General features: G+C 34.1%; 5 protein-coding genes across 6 annotated transcripts; 3 read left to right on the top strand and 2 right to left on the bottom strand.

The window, feature by feature from the left end:
• On the top strand, positions 11,936-13,484 carry LOC105161689 (basic leucine zipper 43). The gene has a single exon (XM_011079474.2). The coding sequence runs from the start codon at positions 12,248-12,250 to the stop codon at positions 12,839-12,841; it is 594 nt and encodes a 197-aa protein (XP_011077776.1). The 5' UTR covers positions 11,936-12,247; the 3' UTR covers positions 12,842-13,484.
• On the top strand, positions 14,815-18,965 carry LOC105161699 (chaperonin 60 subunit beta 4, chloroplastic). Of its 2 annotated transcripts, none has more exons than XR_002287510.1 (14): positions 14,815-15,201; positions 15,293-15,418; positions 15,880-16,017; positions 16,131-16,226; positions 16,317-16,559; positions 16,642-16,876; positions 16,971-17,140; positions 17,251-17,328; positions 17,424-17,495; positions 17,576-17,680; positions 17,883-17,946; positions 18,097-18,189; positions 18,344-18,467; positions 18,579-18,603. XR_002287510.1 is itself a non-coding variant. In XM_011079486.2 (14 exons), exons 1-14 carry the CDS (start codon positions 15,043-15,045, stop codon positions 18,599-18,601), a joined length of 1,755 nt encoding a protein of 584 aa, XP_011077788.1. In that variant the 5' UTR covers positions 14,819-15,042; the 3' UTR covers positions 18,602-18,965. The 2 variants fall into 2 exon arrangements, 1 of the variants encoding a protein (XP_011077788.1); XM_011079486.2 differs by having other exon boundaries at positions 14,819-15,201; positions 17,883-17,975; positions 18,579-18,965.
• On the top strand, positions 19,788-21,215 carry LOC110012832. The gene is made up of 2 exons (XM_020697860.1): positions 19,788-20,188; positions 20,962-21,215. The coding sequence occupies exon 1, from the start codon at positions 20,033-20,035 to the stop codon at positions 20,183-20,185; it is 153 nt and encodes a 50-aa protein (XP_020553519.1). The 5' UTR covers positions 19,788-20,032; the 3' UTR covers positions 20,186-20,188; positions 20,962-21,215.
• LOC105161683 (serotonin N-acetyltransferase 2, chloroplastic) lies at positions 21,029-22,154 on the bottom strand. The gene has a single exon (XM_011079463.2). It carries the CDS (start codon positions 21,920-21,922, stop codon positions 21,368-21,370), a length of 555 nt encoding a protein of 184 aa, XP_011077765.1. The 5' UTR covers positions 21,923-22,154; the 3' UTR covers positions 21,029-21,367.
• LOC105162264 (phosphopantothenoylcysteine decarboxylase subunit VHS3) lies at positions 23,296-24,028 on the bottom strand. The gene is made up of 2 exons (XM_011080263.2): positions 23,899-24,028; positions 23,296-23,796 (listed from the first exon to the last, which is right to left on the bottom strand). Exons 1-2 carry the CDS (start codon positions 23,900-23,902, stop codon positions 23,399-23,401), a joined length of 402 nt encoding a protein of 133 aa, XP_011078565.1. The 5' UTR covers positions 23,903-24,028; the 3' UTR covers positions 23,296-23,398.

The following is a 24,691-nucleotide window of genomic DNA, read 5'->3' as shown; positions in this document are numbered from 1 at the left end:
TGAATTCTTTTTTCAATTTAAGGTTTTTATGATTCGTCTACGATGATTTTAAATTTTTAATATGTATGAATTCATACAACTGAGTTAAAATTAAAAATAGTCATCTTCCATGCTTCGAGTACAATTTGTGGTATTCTAATATTATACGATCTTCATTATCATTTTCTTACAATTTATTGACTTAAGCATCGAAGGGTTAAAACCGGACCCTTCTTGATGTAGTTTTGATAGTGGTGTAATTTGTACGATCACATCTTAAATAATCGAGGAGTATCTCTTTTTCCTAGAACAACGATAATGAGATAATTAAATTATTAAAGTGTGGTGTACTCCAAAAGAATTACTATTTACTAAGACGATCGAGATTAGCTAGAGAAAATCGGTACTGTAAATGACACTTATTCATAAATTAAGTGCTAAGACCTATACTCATTTACCTGCCTAATTTCGTAAATGATAAATCGTGAATTCACAAACTACAGAATTTACAAAAAGACTTTCACGTAACTCCAAATTCAAATCGATTACCATTTCAGTAGTATGACGAGTATTTTAATTTATTAATCATTGGCAAAATTATATTTTTAATCATGTAATTATAGATTGTCAGTACTTTCTGTCCTGTAATTTACTTCATTTATACATTTAATTATTTTTTAATAATTTAGTCACGGACATTAATTATTATATGGACAATTTTAATTCACGATTGGGTGAATTTCATTTTTAATTTCTGAGTGTCCTTTTCCAGTCCCCTTGGCTTAATTTTCAATCCCCGTCAGAACCTAAAAGTTTGAATACGAAAATATGACAGGTGCATGGTATCTCTAGTGATATTAATTAAGTTGAAGAGAAGACAACAATCTTATCTACCACCATATAATATTTGGTTGGCAGATCGTCTCATATTTTATTTAATCTCTCTTAATTAGTTCAAATGGCAATTCAAGCATGTCACATGCTTCTCAATTTTGGAGTTTATTTTCAATAATTCCTCTGATTCAATTATGTATGTTAAGGTTGATGGACTCAGAGTTATAAATCTTACGATAAATTACGGTCATCTTTTTTTATATTTTTAATATAATAATAAATATTCTCTTATTATTTAAAAATTTATATTAAAAAAGAATCTCTTTAGCCTTCGTTAAATTTTCATCAATTTTTTGTGATAAATTGACCAATTTTTTCTTTTGGGTCATATATTATAATTTTTTATATATATATTTTTAAAGAAAATCTAAAATATTTTAATTCCTTGAGTCAAATTCAAATTCAAATCTATTGATCTAAATCTAGTATTAAAAATAAGCATAAAGTGTGGGCTAGTGAAGAAATGAAGAGAAAATGTGGTCTTCTCACCTACCCATGTGGCTATGATTTTAAATGCTAGCTTAGGTGTATTCTCATGGTATTAGCTGTAACTGTATAGTATAGTTGTCTGTGCTCGTTTATATATTTATTACAATCATTACCCTATAAAATAATTTGGATTATTATATTTAAAATAAATCTTATTCAAAATACATATCTAAATACTTGTATGCGTCTATATATATATTTTAAAATATTGTAAATACTATTTTGAAAATTAGGTTGAGCTTATATTGTAAAATGGACAAAATTATATGTAATTAATTAGAATATTTTCAATAATATGATATAGTTTAAACATTTGTTCATGTAATTGGATTTAAAATATACAATTTTAATTAACACAAACTTTTATTTTTATAAAATTATATGCATGATATATATATATATATATATATATGAATTACATCATGATTCATATATATTTATGTGTATTTTAAATAAATAACATACATTGTCAGATATTAGTGGCAGATATTGAGCTTTATAATATTTTTGCTGTATGTATTTTATAATAAAATGATACAGTTTTAAAATTAATTTTCAAATAAATGTGACTATAGCTATAATTTGGAGGTAAAAAGTGCATTAATTATTGTAAATTAGCTATACTTAGCAACTCATTTTATGTCATGTATTTTTTTCAGGAGATCGAATGCGACGTTCATCTAGTTAGATCGTAAGCCAATTGTCAGTCTTATAGGTGGGTAAGTAGTGCTATTGTGAGTTGGGAGCTCTAATTTTATAGATACAATAATATTAAATTATGACTGAATTGGTATCTTATATTTTATAATAATTAGATACTCCATGTATCTCATTTTTCACATGTCGTAGTGAATAATGTTATACCAAGATTTTGATAAAGTATATAATTTGCTTGAGGTATATAACATCAATTAAATTATAAGTATTATAGTGGTAAGCTCAAGTTGGAATATGGGCCTTGTACATGTATATATCTGTTACTGGTTTCAAATTGATGTGAGTTGGCCCAAAGAATACTAAAGTTGTCTTCAATATTTCAAGTACAAAGATGTTTCCTATTTAGTACAACCACACGTAAGTTGTTCTTTGCAAAATTGGATGAGGGTAAAATTCAAAATATATAATTTGGAGGGCAAAATTAAGAATTTAAAACATATATTTTTCTGTGTACTTTTTCTTGGCAATATTAAATAAGAGGCAAAATAAAAATAATTTATATACTATTTCTTTGTTTGCTTCAGTATTTTCCATTCAAATTCTAAGGAAAAAAGTCAGGTGTAAATTGAGAATTCTTTTAGAGGGTGTAAGTGTAATTTCATAATTTTTTGGGAAAAAGTATAATTTGATATTTTTAGAGGAGGTCGAAGTGTAATTGTCCCAATATTTAATATTTAAGTAATGTATCATTGCCCCAATCATTTCTATAGAATAAATAAGTCTGCAATACTGTATATAGCAAGACGGTCATTAAAATAGGACATATATACCATTATGTAATTTAGAATTTATAAAAAGATTGTTGAATTTATAAATTTTCGTGCATAGCATGGTGTTCATGTTAGTGCAAACAAATAAGAAACGTCCAAGTTATGTTACAAAAGTTCAATAAATTAACACGTTGAGTGAAGAACATGAAAAATTTTATTATATGGTGATAATTCCAACATGTGGATACTAAGAAAGGACTAATTTGAACTTTTTACAAACTTAAGGGACTAAAGTGAGAAAATAAAATTTAAATTTACCATTTTGCCTTCCAAAAATCTATTTTCGGGCCATTTTTCGTCTGAAAATAATTTGAGGGATCAATTTGAAACAAAAATAAAACTTTAAGCATGCTAAAATCAAAAAATGAACTTAAGGGATTAAAATGATTTTAAATAAAAATTTAAGGGACTAAATATAATATTTACCAAAAAGTTAGAATAATTAAAATTTTGTAAACCCTTTTCAAGAAGTGGAGTGAGTGCATCTTATTTCACAATTTTTTACTAGTACTTTTCATTTTGACATAGTATTTTCGCCATTACAAAACCTCATTCTGAGGGTTTATTTTTAAATAAAATTTTCAATTTTAAAAACTCTAAAAATATTTTTCAATAAAATTTTGACAATTGCAGCATAGCACACTGGCATTCTAGATTTTTTTTTTAATTTTTTTCCATGAGGTGTCCCCGAGCTCGTTGGATTTGAGAGTAATTTTCACTCTTAATTCATGTCTGTCGCTGGTTCAAAAAAATTTTACATACAATGAAATTTGAATACGATATTTTCAATTAAATAGATCGAATTCACACTTGTAAACGTAATAACATCTCCGTTTTTTAGATATCCAGAGGAGCAAATATTAATACAACATTGCAATTTCTTTTATATATATTTCCAATAAATCATACCTACCAATTAAAGCTCCACTCCTAAATCGATTGAGATTTCAGTTTTTTTGTACAAAAGACACCTGCCACATTTTATAAAGATTGTGCCCAGAAACAAATCTTACCAGCACCAACATCAAATCATAAAATCCATACAAAAAATTTAATTAATTATTTATCAAAAATGAAGTACGTCCACAAGCCAGGACAAGAGACCAAAATTTCATCATATATATGAAAAAGTTTATTAAAAAAAAGAGTATCAAAATTACGACCAGCTCAAGTGTCATAATCCAACCCTCCAAATTATTAAAATATATTTAATTAAATGAACAGTAGAACATGGAATTGCATTATTTTACTCGTTTGCAAATCAAAGTTGTCAAAATTAATTGAATCAAAATCAAGAGGTCGTAGTGAGGCTCATCAGGTCAGCAGCAACAATCAAATTGCAGTCATTGCAATTGAGGACTTTGCAATCTATAGTGGATTGTACAGGGTTAATTAATGCAATAGTTCTAGAAATATTTTCTGACCAAAAAGAGTAGGAATTATACGGTTTGATGCATGTTGCACAATTCGGGTCGGGTTGCTGAATTGGGTATCATGAGATCGGGTCATTAAATCCCTCTTCGAACTTCCTACAAGTGGATCTTGAGAAGAGAATACACGTTAGGCTTATTGAGTAGCCCCCCAACTAAAACCATCCGATACTTAAGTTAGAAAAGTGAGGTCGAAAGCGATCAGCGGAGAGCTTGTGAGATCAGAAAACGTGATAAATATGCTTATATAAATATTCATAAATGCAAGTATTTATAGCGTACGGCACCGCATAGTAAGGTGCCACGTGGCATCATTTGGACGTCATGGTTTCAGTTGATCCGATGGCTACCCAGGTGGGCGGGTCTATTGGTTCGGGTCAGGCAAGTCGGGCGATCCGACCCGCGTCTTCATGCGCGGATCCTGTCCTTTACTGCAAATTTCTTTAAAAAATATGGACAATTTAATTTTTTAAAAATTACCCTCATCACGGTTCCTTAAATTTTAAAAGGAAAAGGGCAACACAACCCTCTAATGATGGGAGGCAACGAGTTTCTTTGCAAAAAAATTAGAGGGGCGTTTTGCCCTTTTTTGGTTAAGGTTTTTTTCTTTTTTAGTGCCTATTACTATTTTTAGAGATAATTATACTGCGCTCATATGAGATATAATGTAATTACACATAAATCCATGTAGTTTGAGAAATTGCAATTAATATTCTTGATGTTTGTTTTCGTTTAACAAATAGATTCATTCATTAGTCAAAATTCACTAAATTTGATAATATTAACCAAAAAAATTAAATGAAAATATTGATTTGCCCCAAATTAATTTATTACTAATTTATTGTAGGTCAAACAAATCTTTTCTGACCAAACTATCATTGTAAGGGTGAGGATATGCCTTTTTACATGCATTAGCGTGTGAAGATGTATAATGATAGTTTGGCCATAAGAAGATTTGTTTGACCAATAATAAGTCAATCGAGATACATATGAATGTACATTCAATTATTTTGCTAATATCAGCAAATTCGATAAATTTAACTAACGGAGGATCTGTTTGTTTGACAAAAACAATGTCAGGAGTACTAGATATATGTAATTCGTCTATTTTAATAATTCTTGCTGCTTACTTATAAATTGTTATTAAATGTTGATAGATGGATACGTTGGTCATAATAATTGTTAATAATTGAAATTCATAATACATTAATATAAAGATATAATTAAAAAAAAATAACTCCAACAATATTGTAATTCTTTTACTATGTAATCTCAAGATTAAATGAATGTGATGAGTATAAGTGAGTGGTAGATGAAACCAAGAAGCTACTAATGGAGACACCAATAAAAGCTATGAAGTTGACAAGTTTGTGCCACTTCTTTTCTTGTTAGGTTCAAAGGTGACGATAAGTATAGAGCACTACTTCCTCACAATGCCATTCTCAAGCATGCAACTACAAGTTTATTTTAATTGAATGTATCTAATTGGGTTATTATTCATAAATTTACACTTATAAATTTAAACAACGCTCAAATAAAAATAAATATTATTCATATTTTTTTATTTCAATCCAATACGGTGCAATTTTAATCTGACCAGTGATCTCGAGTCACATTGAAAACATACGTATTTTAGTTGTACTGATTACCACTTAATTATAGATACTAGGGGGAATTTACTTAACATTCACTGAACCATGTTCAATATACACAAATCACTCGTATACCTTTTGAAAAATTATGCATACACCCATTGGAATCGTTAATATCATTTATAAAAATCATCATTACTTTTTGAAAAATTGTACGTACTTCACCCCAAAAATGTCAACATCATTACACAACTATTCTTGTTTTTTGGTTATTATGATGATTTATGTAATTATGCAAAAGATAGAGATAATTCGTACAAATAAATCATAGATCAAGAGGCCGTGTAAATATAATTATCTCTAAATTACATTCACAATCCACTCATAAACCCTTTTTTTTTCTTTTGGGGCTTGGTTCTACACTGACTTAAATATCAAAAAAAAAAATTATCTTTAAAGTATGATATCATATATATTATCACCAAATCAAAAGTTTCCCAACTTAGGTAGAAAACCAAAAATAATCGAATTAAGGTGTCAGCACCCCACAAGTATTTACCATAATAAATTTATATCTATATTAAATACAATTCATATATATATATATATATATATTTTTTTTTTAAAAAAATTTATCTCAAATTCTTAATCAAATGATGTTGAGAGGAATCACATCAATCAATTAGCTGAATTCACTACATGACTTGCAAAATGTGGATTGCTAATTGATAATCGACAACTAAAAACATATAAAACTGGTCACTCTCAAGCACGTAAATTGAAAACGATACATACCAATTTAACTCGCTATTGGTGCTTGTCTCGTACATATATAATGCTAAAAGTAACGATACATACCAATTTAACTCGCTATTGGTGCTTGTCTCGTACATAAAAAATGCTAAAAGTAAATAATTAATTATCATAATTTGGTAAGTTAATGGCCTCATTTTTACCACATGGATCTGTAATATCTCAATAAGTGGCGTTTAATTAAAGAGGGGATAGAACCAACTACATCTTTGTAATTAGTTTAACACGCATAAACTACTTTAATTATCCTCATTTCTTAGTGGATTAAGACCTCAGCGGCTCTTATGTAAGAGTGATTAATTAACATGCGAGAAAGATTAGTGAATTGTTATTATTATAATAAGACGCACTATGATCACCACCATTAAGCGTTATAAGACAAAGTACGACTTGTAAACAAATAGTTCGACAATGAGATCAAGAATTGATGATTATTGTAAAGATAATATCTTTTTTTTAAAAAAATAATAATGATAATTAAATGTATTTATATATGAGAATTGATATATGATGAGCTTATCCGATATGAACCAATCACAGAGGGTGATGACCTCAGGAGAAGAGAAAAGAGGAGAGCTAAAAAGTTGGAAATATTATTATGTATAGTATTTTAAGTGGGGAGAGGAGAAAGTGGAGACAAAGCACACATATGGTATATACCAAGAAAATTTGAAATTTCATGATGGTATAACATCTTGAAATTGATGGGTTTATGGGGCAACCAGGTCTAGTTTAATTATTGAAATTGATGAGATATTATGATTAAGAGATTATGTATTCGAATTTTATTATAATATAGAAGAATAGTCAGGTTCATATGTAAAATTAACGATTCGCTGTTGAATCAGTGCTTTTATTAGCAAATAATTTGTAAAAAGACGATGATGAATAAACTTTAAATCTGTGTTCGAGTTATGTACGGAGTCACTCGCATTGAATAGAGCCCAGGAAATTAGTTAAGATTTTGGTATAACTTTTTCGATCGACGTATGATGAAATAACAAATTAATGATGTAAAAAACTTAGTAGTAGGTATAAAAATTGAAGTATTTTGCAGGGGCAGGGGTGATGAGAATTGGGGGTCCATGCATTTCATTTTCATGGAAAGATGGTGCACTACTGCACCTAATATTTTGATTGGGTTTGTCACAATTCATTTTAGGTTGTGATGGTCATATTCCTGTCCTGTCCCTTATTTTGCTTGAATGCATTCAAACTCATGTCATGTTTCTTCAAAAATGGTGAACCATTAGCCCCCTCCCAACATAACAACCCCCCTCGTCCTGTTTCTGTCACCACAACAGAAAACAAAAGCGTTTCAAGAAAATAATTATTTCAGGACGTTTACGATAATAAAACTCGTTTCAAAATTAGAAGTATCTACCTGAACATTCATCACGACTATCGTGAAACTAACAATTTTGGGTTTAGGCGAGTTGGTAAATATTACTCCATACTAATATATAGAATTGATATATTACAACGGGCTCTTTTAAGATTTGTCATAATTATAAATACTTCCTCATTATTTAAAAAATTACAAATACTCATCTGAAATTAATGACCCTTTAACAAAAAACCCCGTATAATGGATTGTTAGGAGAAAGTATTTACTAGACGATTGTTAATAACATACGGGTATTTATAAGTTTTTAAACTACGAGAGGACAATTGTAATTATAGTAAACTTTTAGGGAGGCTAGTGCAATTTACCCTATATAGGTATTAGTTCACATGAGTAGAAATGAAGGGTGTGGTAATGTAGGCTTCAACTGTCACTGTCTGTCCTACGTTTGTTTTCGTTGGTGTAGGACATGGGAAGGAAACATTGTGGTCTATGATTATAACCAGCTTTTGTGATGTGTGTAATGTTGTTAATTTATTCAATGATTGTTAGTGGTTTTTTGTTGAAATTTTGGCCTTAATTTGGTTATAATATTTTCAATACAGTGAGCTGATTTGTCGATTTTGAAAATTTATAGTATATTACGTGAAACTAAAAATAATTTTTTTTTAAATAACTCTACAATGCGGCTAACAGTAAAATTGATTTCAATATTTTAAGAAATTGAACTATACATTAATATTCAATCAATCCATCACCGTAACGTAATAAATTACAATAAATATATATAAAGTAAGACAAATACCAACACATTTATTGAAACTCGAATTTTCGTAATTATTTTCTAAGGGAAACGATAAACACAGGCACAAAGAATGTTCATATACTTTTTAGATATCTTAGCATTAATTATAATCACACATGAATCCAATTATGGATAACATATTCCATTGCAAAATTTGTCACAATAATCCTCTGATTGGAAAGAATATTTGGTTAAGGTTCCTTGCAATTTCATCTTCTACAACTACTGCACGGAATGGAACTTGTTTCATAGTGGGGAATCACCTAAGCCAAAAACCCATTATATAATAATAATAATTATTATTATTATAATTATAATAATAATATTAAAACACACTACACCAAATTTTCCATCACTAAACAAATGCTTTTGAGGTTGCAAGTTGCTACTTTTGCCGAGACCCCCTTTTCTTTTACTGGCTGTCGGGACATATTGTACTTATGTGTATATAATAAATAATTTTTCACGATTTAAATTAATATATTTTATTTAAAAAAAATTAAGAGTATTATCAAAAAAAAAAAAAAAAAGTACAGTGATGCTAGAGACCGCCGTTTGTGAATGGGAAGTATCCTGCTGCAAACATTTATTTTATCAAAGATCTTTTTGTGATTTGTGGTAGTGGCCACCATGGGATGATATGCAACAATTTTATTATTTTTATTCAAAAAGTTTGGGTAATTAATATGATCCACATTCTATGTGAGATAATGAGTTGCCGAAATTGACAGATTGATGAGCATTCACGCGGACGCACACGTGTGAGTGCGCATGTACGTACCACATTATATGTTAATTAGTTACGTAAATTGTAATTAAGATGATTATTAATGTTTTGTTTAGTATTAGAGTTTAAGGATAAGAGTGTCTAGAAACCTACATATTTTTAGTGTTGTTTTAGTGGAAATAGTTTAGGTTCTTGGGCATTGTCCTTATGCTGTTTAAGGATATAATTATAGGGCTAACCCTAAAAGAAAGAGGACTTGTCAATTAAGTTGGTGGTTTTTGGATAAGCTCTAAGGGTTTGTGACACTTTTATTTGTGCATTAGTGGTGTATTTTTACATCTTGTCTCATTAAATTAATTTGAGAATTAAAGGGTTTTCTTGGAATTCACAATGACTCCTAATTCATGGACAAATTACGATCAATTTAGATGAGATTTGACATCATTGTTATACTTTCAATTTATTTAAAAAATTACTAATATATCCTAATACGGCTTGATAAAATTATATAATTTTTAAACGAAAATGTATAATTGTCAATTTTAGCCTTGTTGTATTTTTTTCATAAGAAAAATATTTATAATTATATAAAATATCAAAAGAGTAGGTACTAATTTGCCCTGAAAATTCATTTTTGGTTGTAGACATTTAAAAATCTCCGACAGACTCAAATATCAGTCTTGATTGAGTCTGATCAACAAATATGCTTCATAATTTCCACTAGTTGGATTCTTGGATACTGCATTTTCTCATGTAATAGGATTCTTAGAGAGATTAGGCACAAGACATTCACAAGTACAATACTTTCTTTCATCTGATTCCATAGAGGAAAAGACATAAGCAGAGCACTTTAGAACCTCAGAATATTCAATCCAGTTTCCATCACAAGCTCATCCTCTAAAAGGAGATAGTTAGGACAAGAACAACATGTGAACCAATCCCGTTTAGGTGCGTATAAGAGTCGACACTCGGACAATACGTATTGACTAGTGCAGCTATTATCAACTCGAGAAAGTAACGTTGTTATCCGAAGAGCATATTATATACAGTTTAGCTCGACATTTCACACGTATGTATATTATGCACTAAATATATTCATGTTGTATCCTACTACTATCAGTTTCCAAGAAAAGAAGACGCGTATCGTTCTAATATTCTATTGCCTTGTGGGATTTCTGCCAACCATGGCATATAAACCTTGATGTAAGTAAAGCATAAATAACCTTATCAAAACATAAAGCTGGGTCGATCACAGTTCAGAAGCCACAGAAAAAGCATATTAGCTCATGTTCTTGTATCAGCTTATAAGCTAGCTGCTCGTCTGAACATTTCGACTACCGACTTTTTTCAAAGAATTCGAGCAGCTAAGATTAAGTTACGCTGATGCTGAAGTTGGTAAGCCTAAGTCACAGGTTCCCACTTGACATTACCAGAAGATGAAGGGACAGCCAATATTATGTTGGCAGAAAGAAACATAAGAAAGTGGGAGCATGAAAGAATGTTGAGGTACACATTCTAGCAAAGGCAATTTGGCTGGCTAAAAGACAAGAATGTCCTGACCATAGTTCCTAAAGAAACTAAGAGCTAATATAATAAGCTGTAAGAAGAACAAAACCCTTTATTTCAAATCACAGTTGGAGCCCATTAATGCAAGCAGAATTCTGGTGCAGGGGCATTATAAGTGGATAATCTGCCTTTACCAGAGTTTACCACATATATAGCACATAAGATATGAAGTCAACTGCTAAAATTACTTGTAGAAATGGAAAGGGGTGAAGAGTTTCCACATACTCTGTACCTCACATAACATTCCACCAACAAGCAGTACAAATCTTGCCTAGTTTAAGCTCAAAACAGCTTCTGCTTTTCACCCCCACTTTCAAACACATAAGCTTAATGCAGTAATATTTAAATTATAGCCTAAGTTTAGGTATTTGAGTAAACAATATGGACCATAAGAATTTAAATCTGGGTCCCCTCTACCTCAAAGCTGAGTGCTCTTTGAGTCATAAAATTATTGTTAATATTGACATCTATTCTTTTCCATGTCTTTTAAAAAACAAAAAATTCACCTTTAGAATTGACCTAGTTTTCGTCATCATTCACAAAAATGGGTGATTGGCCATGAGAGATTAGTAATGTTCTTGGAAGGAATTGGGCAGCTTTTGTAAAAGACGACTCCTCTAGTATTGACTTATAACTAATTGCTCATTTTCTTTTTCCGAACAATATTCCATGTCTAAATAATTGCATCCCATGATCACCAACTTTTAGTCCCTTGTAAGCATTATATTTGAGAATTGAGACTATACATTATCCAAAGACTCTAGTTATAATACATAAGATGCATGGTCCAACATAATTGATCATAATCATATGACATGCAACATCATAACATGACATATTCCATGGTGATGAGATGATACATCTACAGGCATATGATTAAGGCTGTTATAGAAAGGCAAACTTACATGTTACCAAGAGCTGCACCAATCATTGCATGCTATGCATAACACCACCTATTTTATCTGTTTCTCAAATGGATGTGTCAAGGGTGCTTATGTCAGCCCCCTGAAACTCTTACCTGTTGCTTAGTTGCATACATCATACGCCTTCTCCTATAAATACCAGCCCAAGAACCTCTGCAGAACAAACTCCAGAGTACTGATCCTGAAAATAGTCAGCCATGATTCCATCAGAAATCCAAGGAATGAACTTCTTTGCTCCTGAAAACCTCCCAGCCTTTCCTGCCAACTTTGGCTTGACGGAGAGCAGCTTTCCAGCATTGCATTTCAGCAGATTCTCGACCAACTTGCCAAATTATCAGACTTCTCTTCCCGGGATCCATGAATTCTCTCCGATTTCTATGTGTATCAGCAGCAACTCAACTTCGGATGAAGCAGAGGACCATCAACTTAGCATCATAGATGAGAGAAAACAAAGGAGAATGATATCAAACAGGGAATCTGCCCGAAGGTCGAGGATGCGTAAACAGAGACACCTTGATGAGCTTTGGTCCCAGGTTCTTCGTCTTAGAACTGAGAATCACAATCTCATAGACAAGTTAAACCATGTGTCAGAGAGCCATGACAGAGTTGTTCAGGAGAACACAAGGCTCAAGGAAGAAGCTTCCGATCTTCGCCAGATGCTGACAGATCTTCAGATTAGCAATTCCTATGGCTTTTTAAGAGATCTTGAAGACATTCCATGCAACACTGCTCATCTCAAGGCTGAATCTTCAGACCAGTCCGTCACTACTTCCACAAACATGCTTCACTGAGCATGAGCTCTTTTACTAACTCAGAGGGAGAGAGAAAGGATCTTAGATTGTGTTCATTTACTTTCTTTTGTATCAGTACTGTATAACGTGATGGTAATCAATGTCTCCTATACTTAAGCAGCATAAGATCAAAACCAGCCATGCTATATCTTGAAACTATGAATATGCTAGAAAAAGCTTGGTTTACATCATTGCCAAGACTGCAGTTAATCTTCGCCGCATAATTATCCAACCGATTATGGTGAAATTAAGTGAGAGAAATATTCCTTCACAGCATAATATCCAAATCAATGAATTCATCATTACTTTCCTCCAACAATCATTCAGATTACCCCACCAGGACCAATCGCCATTACCCAGGCAAGTAGATCAATAAAGAATATTAATAGAATTTTTATAGAACAATTGGATAATGCTCCATAAAACAAACTATAGAAGGCAACAAAGGATTTAATCAGAAGCGGGACAAGATAGGAAGAAATATACAATCAGTACGGCTCAATAAATCAGACTCCAATAACCAGAAGAAGGTCCCATGGCTAGTGTTCTGTTCCATACAGCAGTATAGTAGCGGGACAAATCGTGGTGGAGATGCTGGTGATAGTGGCTCATAATTGAAGAGCTACCATAAGGAGCAAAAACATTTGAAAAGGAAAACCACTATCACTCAGCCACTGTTTTTATCTTTTTGTGAGGCCAGCAGCATGTATGAACAAGATTCAATACCGTCATTGTTACCAATTCAAATATCATACAAAAGAAACTATGATTCAGGTGTTTCTGTATGTGCATCTTACTGTTATTGCATCACATTTCCTATTCCAATGCAACTGGTTACAAATCATACTATGCAGTATTTCTTTCCAATTATCTTACTCGATGTTAACTAACAAAATTGACAGGAGACGCCATTTAAGTTACCGGATATGTTAAAGAGTTACCATCTAAGTAGTAATATCACAGAGCTTTTAGCTGTAGTGCTAATTCCAGATTTTGCAGCAAAGACAAGCTATAAAAGAGGCTAGTTTTTTCATTCTACTGCTACTTCTACAAAGCTGCCGAACAAAGATCATGTGATTCTTGAACTTCAGCCTTTCAATTTCACCAACTAATTACTAGTGCATAATTTTCAACAGCTTCCTCTTTCCAACAACCATTGGATCTTCTCCATTGTGAACTAAAGAAGCATCTTCAGAATTAACAATGATTACAGATATTCATTTCAAAGAGTCATGCGTCCTAAAGATAATAGAAAAGGAAGATGCATCAAATGGACAATACTCACCAGAGGTAAAGAAACTATTAACACAAGGAAAAGGAGGTGGGCTAAAACAGAAAATCCAAACCTATCAGCACTCAGAGGGAATAAACAAACATATTAAGTTGAACTGTTCTCTCCTGCACTCAAATATTTTATTTCCAAATATTGGAAACATCTTGGAAAATTCACCAAGTTTCTCGTCATTGGCAACCACTCTCCACATTAAGAATTGGAATGTTGATAGTTTGTCGTATTAGAAAAGTAGGAAGCTGACGAAATTCTTAAAGCAGCAAACTTTCACAATACAGTGATGCGAACTGCAGATACAACTGTATCAATATACTAGATACAGTTTTCAGCATCAAATCTCGAAAGATGAAAGAGTACTCCACCCTTCGACATGCATGCAAGGGGTCTTCAAAGATTTTCGGGCAGATTTTAGATTAATTGAAGTTAAATTGTCTCAAGACGATGGCTATCAGTACCCAGAAAAAAAAGCAACTTAAAAATGAGTTCTTTATAGTCAGATTTGTATGGCAGAGATAATGAGGTGGGCTGGTGGTGCGGAGATTGTAAAGAAGAAGGAAGAAAAAGAACCCGGCGGCGGGCGGCAGCCGGTGGTGGTGGTTGGTTAAGAAGAAGCTTTAGAGAAATAGAGAGACAAAAAAGTAAAGTAAAAATGAGTTACTCTTTCAAGAACTTAATCCTATCAGCCAAATGTATATAAAATATCTCTTTTGAGTCTTTTTTTACCATCTTGTGATCTGTGAATAAGGCCAAAAAGCCCAATACCAGCATGAAAGATATTTTCCTCTCTCAGTTCTCTCTTATCCTTGCCAAAACTGTCCACAAGACACCCTTTTAAAGCTTCAAACCATATGGTAAAACAGATATTTAGTTTGTCTCAAACTCTTCATCTCACCAGACTGAAAAACCAGACATGGGATGTGCTTTCAACCCATTACCTGCAATTACCTTCAGCAACCAATCACTGCCCACTACAATTACAAGAAAGCCTTCAACTTCCATTTTGAACCCAAGAGCTGTGGCTAAGGAACTCTACTTCAACCATGATGGTTCAGCCACTAGAAAGCTTCTGGTGGCTCTTGAATACCAGTGCTTGAATTCTTTCTAAATTTGGATAAACTTTTGAGCTTTTATTATGTATATTTATGTTGTTGGGTTTTCAGGCAGGGGTGAATAAGGTGGCAGAGGTGATTGGAGTGACTTTGGGTCCAAAGGGAAGGAATGTGGTGTTGCAGAACAAATATGGACCTCCCAAGATTGTCAATGATGGCGAAACCGTGCTTAAGGAGGTTGTTAGCATACTGTTTAAGACTATGTTTTCTTGTCTCGTATCAATGTTTTGTTTGTATTGATGATTTTCTTGCTGCTTCATCACATGTAGGATGATAAAAGGAAGTAAAATATGCTCAATATTTTTCCACATGGCATCAATTATTTTCGTTATGGTGCTTAATTTGCTGTATGATTTAAAGATTTTGTTGTGCTACTCCTGTCAGCTATACTTTTTGGCACAACAACAGAAGCTCAACTGTAAACTAGTTCATAGTGCATTTCTCATAATTATACTTCTGGCTCTTATGAAGTGTGTTCGTGTTCAATGACTGTCTTCTATGGATGAACATGAAGCATCAAAAAGATGATAAAGAGGAGGAAAAATCTGTTAATGTAGTTTTGCTATAGCAACTTTTTCTTCGAATATAGTTATTTGAGAGTTGAACAATTATCTAGTTTGTTATGGTTACTAGTAAAGATTGAGCTGGAGGACCCTCTGGAGAACGTAGGAGTGAAGTTGGTGAGGCAAGCTGGAGCTAGAACAAATGATCTTGCTGGTGATGGTTGCACTACTTCTATAGTGCTTGCTCAGGGTCTCATTGCTGAGGGTGTTAAGGTATAGCTTTTATGGTTTTCTGCTACTCTGTGATAACTCTTGTTTGTTGATTCTAGTCATGAACAAACCAACCTTTGGATCTTTAGTGACGCCAAACTTCATGTTTGGACTAGGTCATTGCGGCAGGTTTAAACCCAGTTCAGGTCTCACGAGGGATTGACAAAACAGCTAGAGCTCTTATTTCTGAACTCAAATTGATGTCCAAAGAGGTACATAAAATAAATAGCACAACACTGGAAATTCTTTCTCAAGCATTCATGATGGAACATAAAAGATCATGTGCATGTGCAATATTTAAGGTTGAGGACCATGAACTAGCGGATGTTGCTGCTGTTAGTGCTGGAAACGACTATGTTTTGGGAAATATGATTTCTTATGCTCTTCAACAAGTGGGAAGATGGGGAGTTGTCACCATCGAGAAAGGGAACTATGCTGAAAACAATCTAGAGATTGTTGAAGGAATGCAGTTTGATCGCGGATACTTGTCTCCATATTTTGTAACTGATCGACAAAAGATGACAGTGGAGTTTCATGATTGCAAAGTACGGAATTTATATTTCTTAGTTAGCACTTTGTCCGTTTTCATACAGAATAGAAAGTGGATCTGAAGTTCTGTTGGTGCAGTTGCTATTGGTCGACAAAAAAATCACAGATCCAAGGGAGTTGTTTAAGATATTGGACAATGCTGTCAAAGAAAAGTACCCCGTTGTTATAGTTGCCGAGGGCATCGAGCAGGAGGCTCTCGCTCCAGTAATCAGGAACAAACTGAGGGGAGTGCTCAAGGCTGCAGCTATCAAAGCTCCTGCCTTTGGTGAGCGCAAGAGCCAATATTTGGAAGATATTGCCGTCTTGACTGGAGGTACTAAAACCAGATGATATATAAGTCATAAACTTGTGGAAATGGAATACTATATAAATACGGATCTAAACTCAAGGTTTATTTGCTTATACAGGAACTGTAATCAGGGACGAAATGGGATTGAATCTTGAAAATGCAAACAAGGATATGTTGGGCTCTGCTTCTAAAGTCGTAATAACGAAGGATTCCACATTGATAGTGACAGATGGAAGCACTCAAGAGGCTGTCAAAAACAGAGTTTCTCAAATGCAAAGGCTTGTTGATGTATGTAGACTTTCCTTCACTATTCTTAAGTTCATCAATCAACTGAGAAATTATGTAATAGTAACATTATTGTTTAGCTTTCTCATGATACCCGCGCCATCCTTTTACAGAATACAGTAGAAAAGTTTCAAAAGAAAATTTTGAACGAAAGGATAGCTAGGTTATCAGGCGGTATAGCAATTCTCCAGGTAAATTTCACCCTCTTGAGACTTGGCATTGGCATTTTGCATGTCCAGACACTTGGAAGTAAACTTATCCTCTGCTGCATTACATTTCACAATAGGTGGGAGCACAAACAGTCGTTGAGTTAAAGGATAAACAGCTCAGAGCTGAGGATGCACTAAACGCAACTAAGGTAGCTAATTCTGTTCATACTGCTCTATGGATATTGATTAAGTATGATTTTGTACTATGCTTCTGTTTTCCTTTTATCAGGCAGCAATCGAGGAAGGAGTAGTAGTTGGTGGAGGTTGTTGCCTCCTAAGGCTGTCTACGAAAATTGATAGTGTTCGAGAAGGTTTGGACAATGAAGAGCAAAGAGTAATCCCTCTGTCTTTTCTTTATCTGCTTGTTATAAAATTGAGACATTCAGAAATGCTTAGTTTCATTTTTTCCTTGTATTGTGTATCTGTCAAATTAAATTTTTAAGTTTTCATAAAAGTCAGAGCTATTTTTGATGTGGATTTTCCAAAGTCCATAGATATATGCTTGTTTTTCCAGTTATTTGTTGATAACGTTGCAGATTGGAGCGGACATTTTGAAAAGAGCTTTGGCATATCCGACGAGGCAGATAGCCAAAAATGCTGGTGTGAATGGAAATACTGTTATTAATAAGGTTTCTTCATGCTAATGCCGTATTTAATTTTCAGAAATCATGGAAGGTTTTCTTAATTCTCCAGTGTTTTGTTTACTTAGGAACCTCATTAGCTAACCTTTGGAAGTTCCAATACATGCAGATTCTGTCATCAGACGACATAAATTTTGGTTACAATGCTGCAAGAGACAGATACGAGGATCTGATGGCCGCAGGAATCCTGGATCCTTCAAAGGTATGATACTAAAATGGCATCTCCCCTGTTCACAGAATTAGTTCTGAGGCTTGAACATGGCGATACATCGGTGAAAACAACTTTCCTAATTGACTCAAGAACTTGACAGTTCAGCTAAAAATATAGTTATGACAGCATTTCCACATCGAACCAGGTTGTTAGATGTTGCTTGGAGCATGCAGCATCAGTGGCCAAGACGTTTTTGACAGCCGATGCTGTTGTCATCGAAATCAAGGAACCAGTATCCAAAGTACTAAGAAAACCTATTCCAACCTCAGGTAACTAACTAATTTCTCTCTTTTATCCACATTGCTCTTGATGAAACCACACGATCTCAGACCGCATGAATAAGTTGTAACATATTCCTTTTGCATCTGATGACCACGTAGGTATTGGACCCGTTAGCGTTTAGTTGACGAGCAAAGGATGAATCTCTACTCGTTCGGGCTGCCCACGACAACTTCACTGCCATTTTCCTTGGGAGATATATCAATCCGCGGGCAAGAAACAGAAGAGACTCATCAGCATTGTGATGCTGATGACTGATACAGTGCCTGGAGAAGCAGGTTTTATGGCTGTTTGGCCAAAGTGTACAGACTCACTGATGCAAGATTTCTTAGGAGAAACAGAATGGATGATCCATACAGCACGAAATACCAAGTACATTATGAAATGATTATACTGGATATTGTAATTTTTACTACTAAATATGATCATATGGACTTCTATAAATCCTGCAATCCGACATCTAGAGAATCAAAATTTGATTTCGTTTTTGTTGTTCTGTTCTGTTCTTTTGAAAGTGTCTTTCATAGTTTTGGGGTGAAAGGGAGTCCAAACTGCTGCCTTGTTCGAGGCAAAGCAATAAGAATCAATTTGCAGGAATGATTGGGTACTCATTTCAAGGAGGGTGAAAGGGATGTACATATAAGCCTCAGGATATGGAAAATAGGCACACAAAATTAAGAAATCATCTTATGCAACTTGCCATGTTTTCTATAAGACAAATAAATCATAAACATGGATCCTGTTTTTATTAGTAAAATAAAAACAAAATTTTAAAATTTTTGATCTAAATCAAGAATGATCAAACAGAATTAATCTCATGAGAATTGTAATTAATTACACTTTGTGAATCGTACATCAATCACACTTGTTATATGACTAGTCACTTAATTTGAATTGTACATAAATCACACGGTAATTGTATTATGCTTTAATATTATCGATTCAAGTTTGGTCAAACTCGTTTTAATTAGAATTTTTAATCTTGTAATTAATTCATCGAAAATTCTATCTTAACCAGATTCGATAATTTTTCTTAAACTTATACTAATTACACACAAATACATTACATTTATATAATTAATTTCGATCCGATCAACCTCAATCCGACATAGAATTTCCCTTAATTCAGATAGACGACCAGACTCCTTTTCTTCTTTTCTAAAGAATAATTTAAGATTGTAACATCAGATTATTGTGTCAACTTTTTGTAAATTATAACTTAGTTATAGAGAGAAATTTGGGCTGAGCCCATTTTGGGCATACGGAAAGGAAAAAACTGAGCCCATTTCTACAATGTTCCACGCTCTTTGGGTGGACCGCTGCAGAGATGCAGTCGGTGTCAGCTGCCTGAGTGTATGTGTAATGTGTCAACCGTCCCAAGACGATGCATCTACAGAGAGAGAGATAGATATACGGAATGTATACGTTATAAATATATAATTCTTATATACACCTGCAGAAGTATATATATATATATACCTCAAGCCCTTTAGCGCATACGAAGAATTCTTGAATCTGTTGAAGAACAGAAAAAGGGAAGAAGAAAAAGGAAGAAATGGCTATGCTGATGATGGGATTGAGTGTGCAGTGCGTGTTGGACTTCATGGTGGCGGGGATTTCGCTGATGATTGGGCTGGGCTTGTTCGCGTTCATCGCTTCAATTCTTTGCTCGGCTGCTTTCTTCCAGAATGCCAAGGAGATTTCTTGATGGGTGAGTTTCTTTTCCTTTTGATGGTGATGTTTGATGTAATTTTTCGTCGTGTTTTAATTCCTGAGTCTTAATTCCTTTGTTCCCTGCGTTGGTTCTTGGGTAGAATAGATATATATATATATTTGTGTTTTTTGAGAATTTGAATTGAAGGGGATTTTGAGGAATGTGTGTAATTATTGCCCGTCCAACTGATTACTAGTCTATGTTAGATGTTTTGGAAGAAGAGTGAGTAGAAGAAAAATTGGAGCTTGTGTAGTAAAGAAGTTTGAAGGATGAAGGAACACAAGCGGATAGGTGTTGCTGGTTGGCTTTAAGCATCAAATCATATGCTTTATGTGTCTTAGACAACTATGAATAATGCTTTTCCCTGAATCCCTGTACTGGCTGACGTTGAGGGAGATGTGGTACACTGGATATCTCACCTTGTGTAAAGAGATGTGATGTATTATTATACCTTCTAGCAACAATGTGTGTTCTTGCTTTAATTCATGGCAACTCCTTAATCATCTTGTAAGATACACAAAATTTGATCTCTCTGCTCTGCTGTATAAGATATACAATATTAAGCATTCCTTGTTCATATAGTACGCTACTTGAGTATAACGTTTGCGTATATTCTATAATTAGCATCAAGAAACTCCTTGTGGTTATACTCTTTGGTCTCTATGCGATTCTTTATTATTGGCGATTCTTTTGCCAAGAACAGATCTGTCGCTACTGATCAAACTCGACAACACTGTGTTGCAGTAATGACTCTTGGTCATATGTTGTAGGTTGGAACGGAAGGCATCCGTTTGCTGCTGCAACTGCAACTTCAATAAGGTTCTTTTTCTCTTCACCTCCTGAATACATATTGTTGGAGAGTGCACATTCTGCCAACTGCCAAGGTGATGCTATCTACATAGCAAAGATAAGATATTGTATCTGGTTATCTTGTTCTAAGTTTGTAGAATTCAACATGTACCAACGTTGTTGCATTGCTTTTACCTCCGAAACCTCGGAGTAATATTAACTTTTTTTCAACGTATGAAGTAAATGTTATTGCATTCGCTAAGATAATGTGACCGAGGATGGAGAAAACAAAAATGTGTTGAGAAAAAGCAGCAAATAAAAGAATGAATTTCTTCTTTTTATCAATTATGGGAAACAAAAATGAAAAATTTACAGTAAGTTTCGTTATTATTTTTTGTTTTTCTGCTTCCTGGAGTAGACCATGCCTCTAATGCCATCCGGGTCGGCCACAAACCCCAAGGGCCTGTAGAACCCCAGCACCCGGGGCTCCGAATATAATGCAATGTTATTGATCCCCTTCTCCAACAGCTCAGTGACCAATCTCTCCATCACAGCCTTGCCCAGTCCAATCCCCTGGAAAGTGGGGTCCACCACCACGTCCCATATTATCGCGTTAAACACTCCATCGCCTGTAGCTCTAGCAAACGCGACGGGCTTCCTTGTTTTCTCGTACTCTATCCACAGTAGCGCGTCGGTGTGCTCAAGAGCTACTCGAATCTTTTCCGGGTCGCGGCGAGGGAACCCGACTGCCGCGAAAACGGAATTGAGGTGGTCGAGGTTGAGGTTGTCGATGGTGCGGTGGAAAGTGAAGCCTCGGGAGGAGAGAGACTCGTCGGAGACTGAGAAGCTAGCCGTGGCCGAGACGGCTGCGTTGCGGTGGTGGTGGATGGGCTTTCTGAGGGGTAGAGGAGGTGTGATGGGGATTCGATTGTGGAGCAGCATTTCTTGTTTCTTTTCTACAACATTTGTTTCTTATGTTTTTGGTTAAATCATATATCATATCAACATTTATAAATGGATATTGTTTGAGATTTGGAACTTGTGGTTTTCATACGCCCATCTCTGTCTGTAACTCTCTCTCATCTATTTCTATTTCTTGGGGGATTGGAAGCTCCATTATTTTGCAACATCCTCAGTTTATGTAACACAAATCTTTTACGAATAAGGTGAAACACTTTCTATTTATCTTTAATTGTAAATTTTTTTTATGCGTTGGGTGTATTTGATCGATAATTATATATAATCTTTGGATGAAAGGAGTGCGCCAACATTATATATAATTCCTGGATGAAGTAGGTGCCCGTGCACCAAGTTTAAGTTTGAACATTAAAATATGAAAATCTTTCTGAATTCAGAATGCAAAAACACGAAATATTCTTGTCAAACTTGACAAAAGAAATTTCAATATTTTGCTTGTATTTGAATGTAACAATTGGAACATCCTATTTCCTTGTTCTTGATTCATTGTGACAAAGGGAAGATTACAAATCTATATGTCATTACTCGGGTCGGGTTTGATTTGGCTATTTTTTTTTTAATAATGCATAATATATAATTTTTATTTTATTTTTTTAAAGTTGATCATATCAATAAGTTTTTAAAAATTTTGAGACTCGAACTTTTCTCTTGGCTGTTTACTTTTTTTTTAAACCAACGTCTTAGTTATTTACATTTGGATCTTTAGTACATTAATTCATTAATATTCTTTGTTTATTTTAACTTTTTTTTTTTTTGCTTTGTTCTTATCTAAGTTTATTATTATAAGCTTGTTAGTCAATAATTATTTAAGTTATGTATTTTTAATTAATCTTCTTTTTAGTTGTAATTTTTTGTTGATTTAATTTATTATATATTTATTTTATGAAATAAGGATAAAAGTAGGTCGAATCGGGCTTGGGCTGGACCTCAATTGCGCTGATCCATGAACTAGTCTTGAATGGAGCACTTTTTTGGACCAGTCCCAAAGCTTCGTGCTCCTTTAGTTTCCACAACCTCTTCATGAAATTTGGAAACTGGCAAGATAATCATGATGGGCCGGAAGCTGTCAACGGGCTTAGCTTATTGATTCTTGGCCCAGATTAATCCTTGGTTTTTAGAGGTTCATGGACCATATAATCTCAACTCATTAATCATAATATGTGCAACATTAGATTCTCATCATCTTATCTGAATGGTGATGTGAGATTAAGCCAATCCAGAATGGACTATGATGTGAGATTTCATAGTTAAAAGGTTTTTGTAAAACCCAAAAAGAGAAAGAAGTACTGTTTTCACATGTAGAAAACATAGTGCAAGCTACTTATGAACAGGCTGACTTCAGTTCATGTTATTGCATCAAGAACTACAAATCTGCATTCCCGGTACAATTCTCCTGAGAAAAAAGCTCGATATATTTAGTCCTGAAAAACACATGGACAGTTACCTTATTCTCGATCTCCCAGCGCTATGATCTGCTTTATGTCCTGACTTGTCTTTTGCTGATCTTTTTGGCTCATCATGCTGCTTCTTCCCCTTCTTCTGCTGCTGCTGTTTCTTACCATCACGTAACTTTCTTCCATTCTTGTTCCATGCATGACATCCAGCATGTTCGTATTGATGGCTTGGTCCAGATGAGGCATCAGAAGCCATTGAGTCATCACTATCGACATCATCTGCATCTTGCTCGTCGCCGCCTTCTTCGTCGACCCCATGATCTTCATCATCATCATCATCATCGTCATCGTCATCGTCATCATCATCATCATCATCATCTTCATAGTCCGGTGAGGCTATGTACGTCGTCCAGCCTGACTCGTTGCTGCTGCATTCTTCAGTGCCTACAAGGTAATCCAAGAACTAATCCATTGTTAGTAGAGGTGCAAAAAGATTAACAATCAATGCTACCTCGATGAACAAGCCTTGAGGGGAATGAAAACTACTCATTGGTTATGTGGCAAGCCAAGAATTGCAATCTTCTTAACTAGAAGAATTGAGAACCCTTTATCTGTTTGAGTCTTTCATTTCATGGCATTTATTTCCAGGAAATTAAGTAATCCCACTTGCTGTAAACGGAGTTATAGGGCCTTATTTATAACCTCAGGCCTGGAAATCTTGCTATCCTGTAATTATTTCCCTGTCTGTTTCATAAATATAAAGCTGTTTCTGAAGTGGTGATACAGAAGAGGCCCACTCTTAATTCTAATGGCAAAAGAATGTACAAGACCAATGATTTCAGATAGCTTGAAGAGGCCCTATTTCAGGTACCCTTTCTATTAATTCTGTGTCTTGTCATCAACTAAGAGGGCAGCCTTTCATGTGAATTGTGCAGTGAATCCAACTGTGTTTTTTTGGATTCTTGTAACAGGGTAAATTGGATGAGGCTAGTTATGCATATGGGCTATGTCATTTTTGCAATCATTTCTATGAGAGCTTCTATACCTCAAATTGGAGCCAATCTTTATCACACGACGAGTGAATTATATTGTACAGTGACTTGTAACATGCAACTTTTGTCAAGAAACGGGAGATGAAAGGAGCAATCATTGATCATTTCACGAAACGGTAGCAAGATAAAGCAAGAATTACTATGGTTTTCATGACTACTTCTACGTGTAACGAGCACCGTTGTCCACGTGTAATGAGCACGGTGTAGCTTTCGCAGTACCTATCTTCACATTCTTGATAGAAAATTAATGTTACCTCCAAAAGGGATAGGTGGTGGTTTGATTGAGC

Source organism: Sesamum indicum, linkage group LG1 (assembly GCF_000512975.1).
Source record: "Sesamum indicum cultivar Zhongzhi No. 13 linkage group LG1, S_indicum_v1.0, whole genome shotgun sequence".
In the NCBI taxonomy this organism is placed as follows: domain Eukaryota; kingdom Viridiplantae; phylum Streptophyta; class Magnoliopsida; order Lamiales; family Pedaliaceae; genus Sesamum; species Sesamum indicum.
This window is presented reverse-complemented; position numbering and strand designations above follow the sequence as displayed.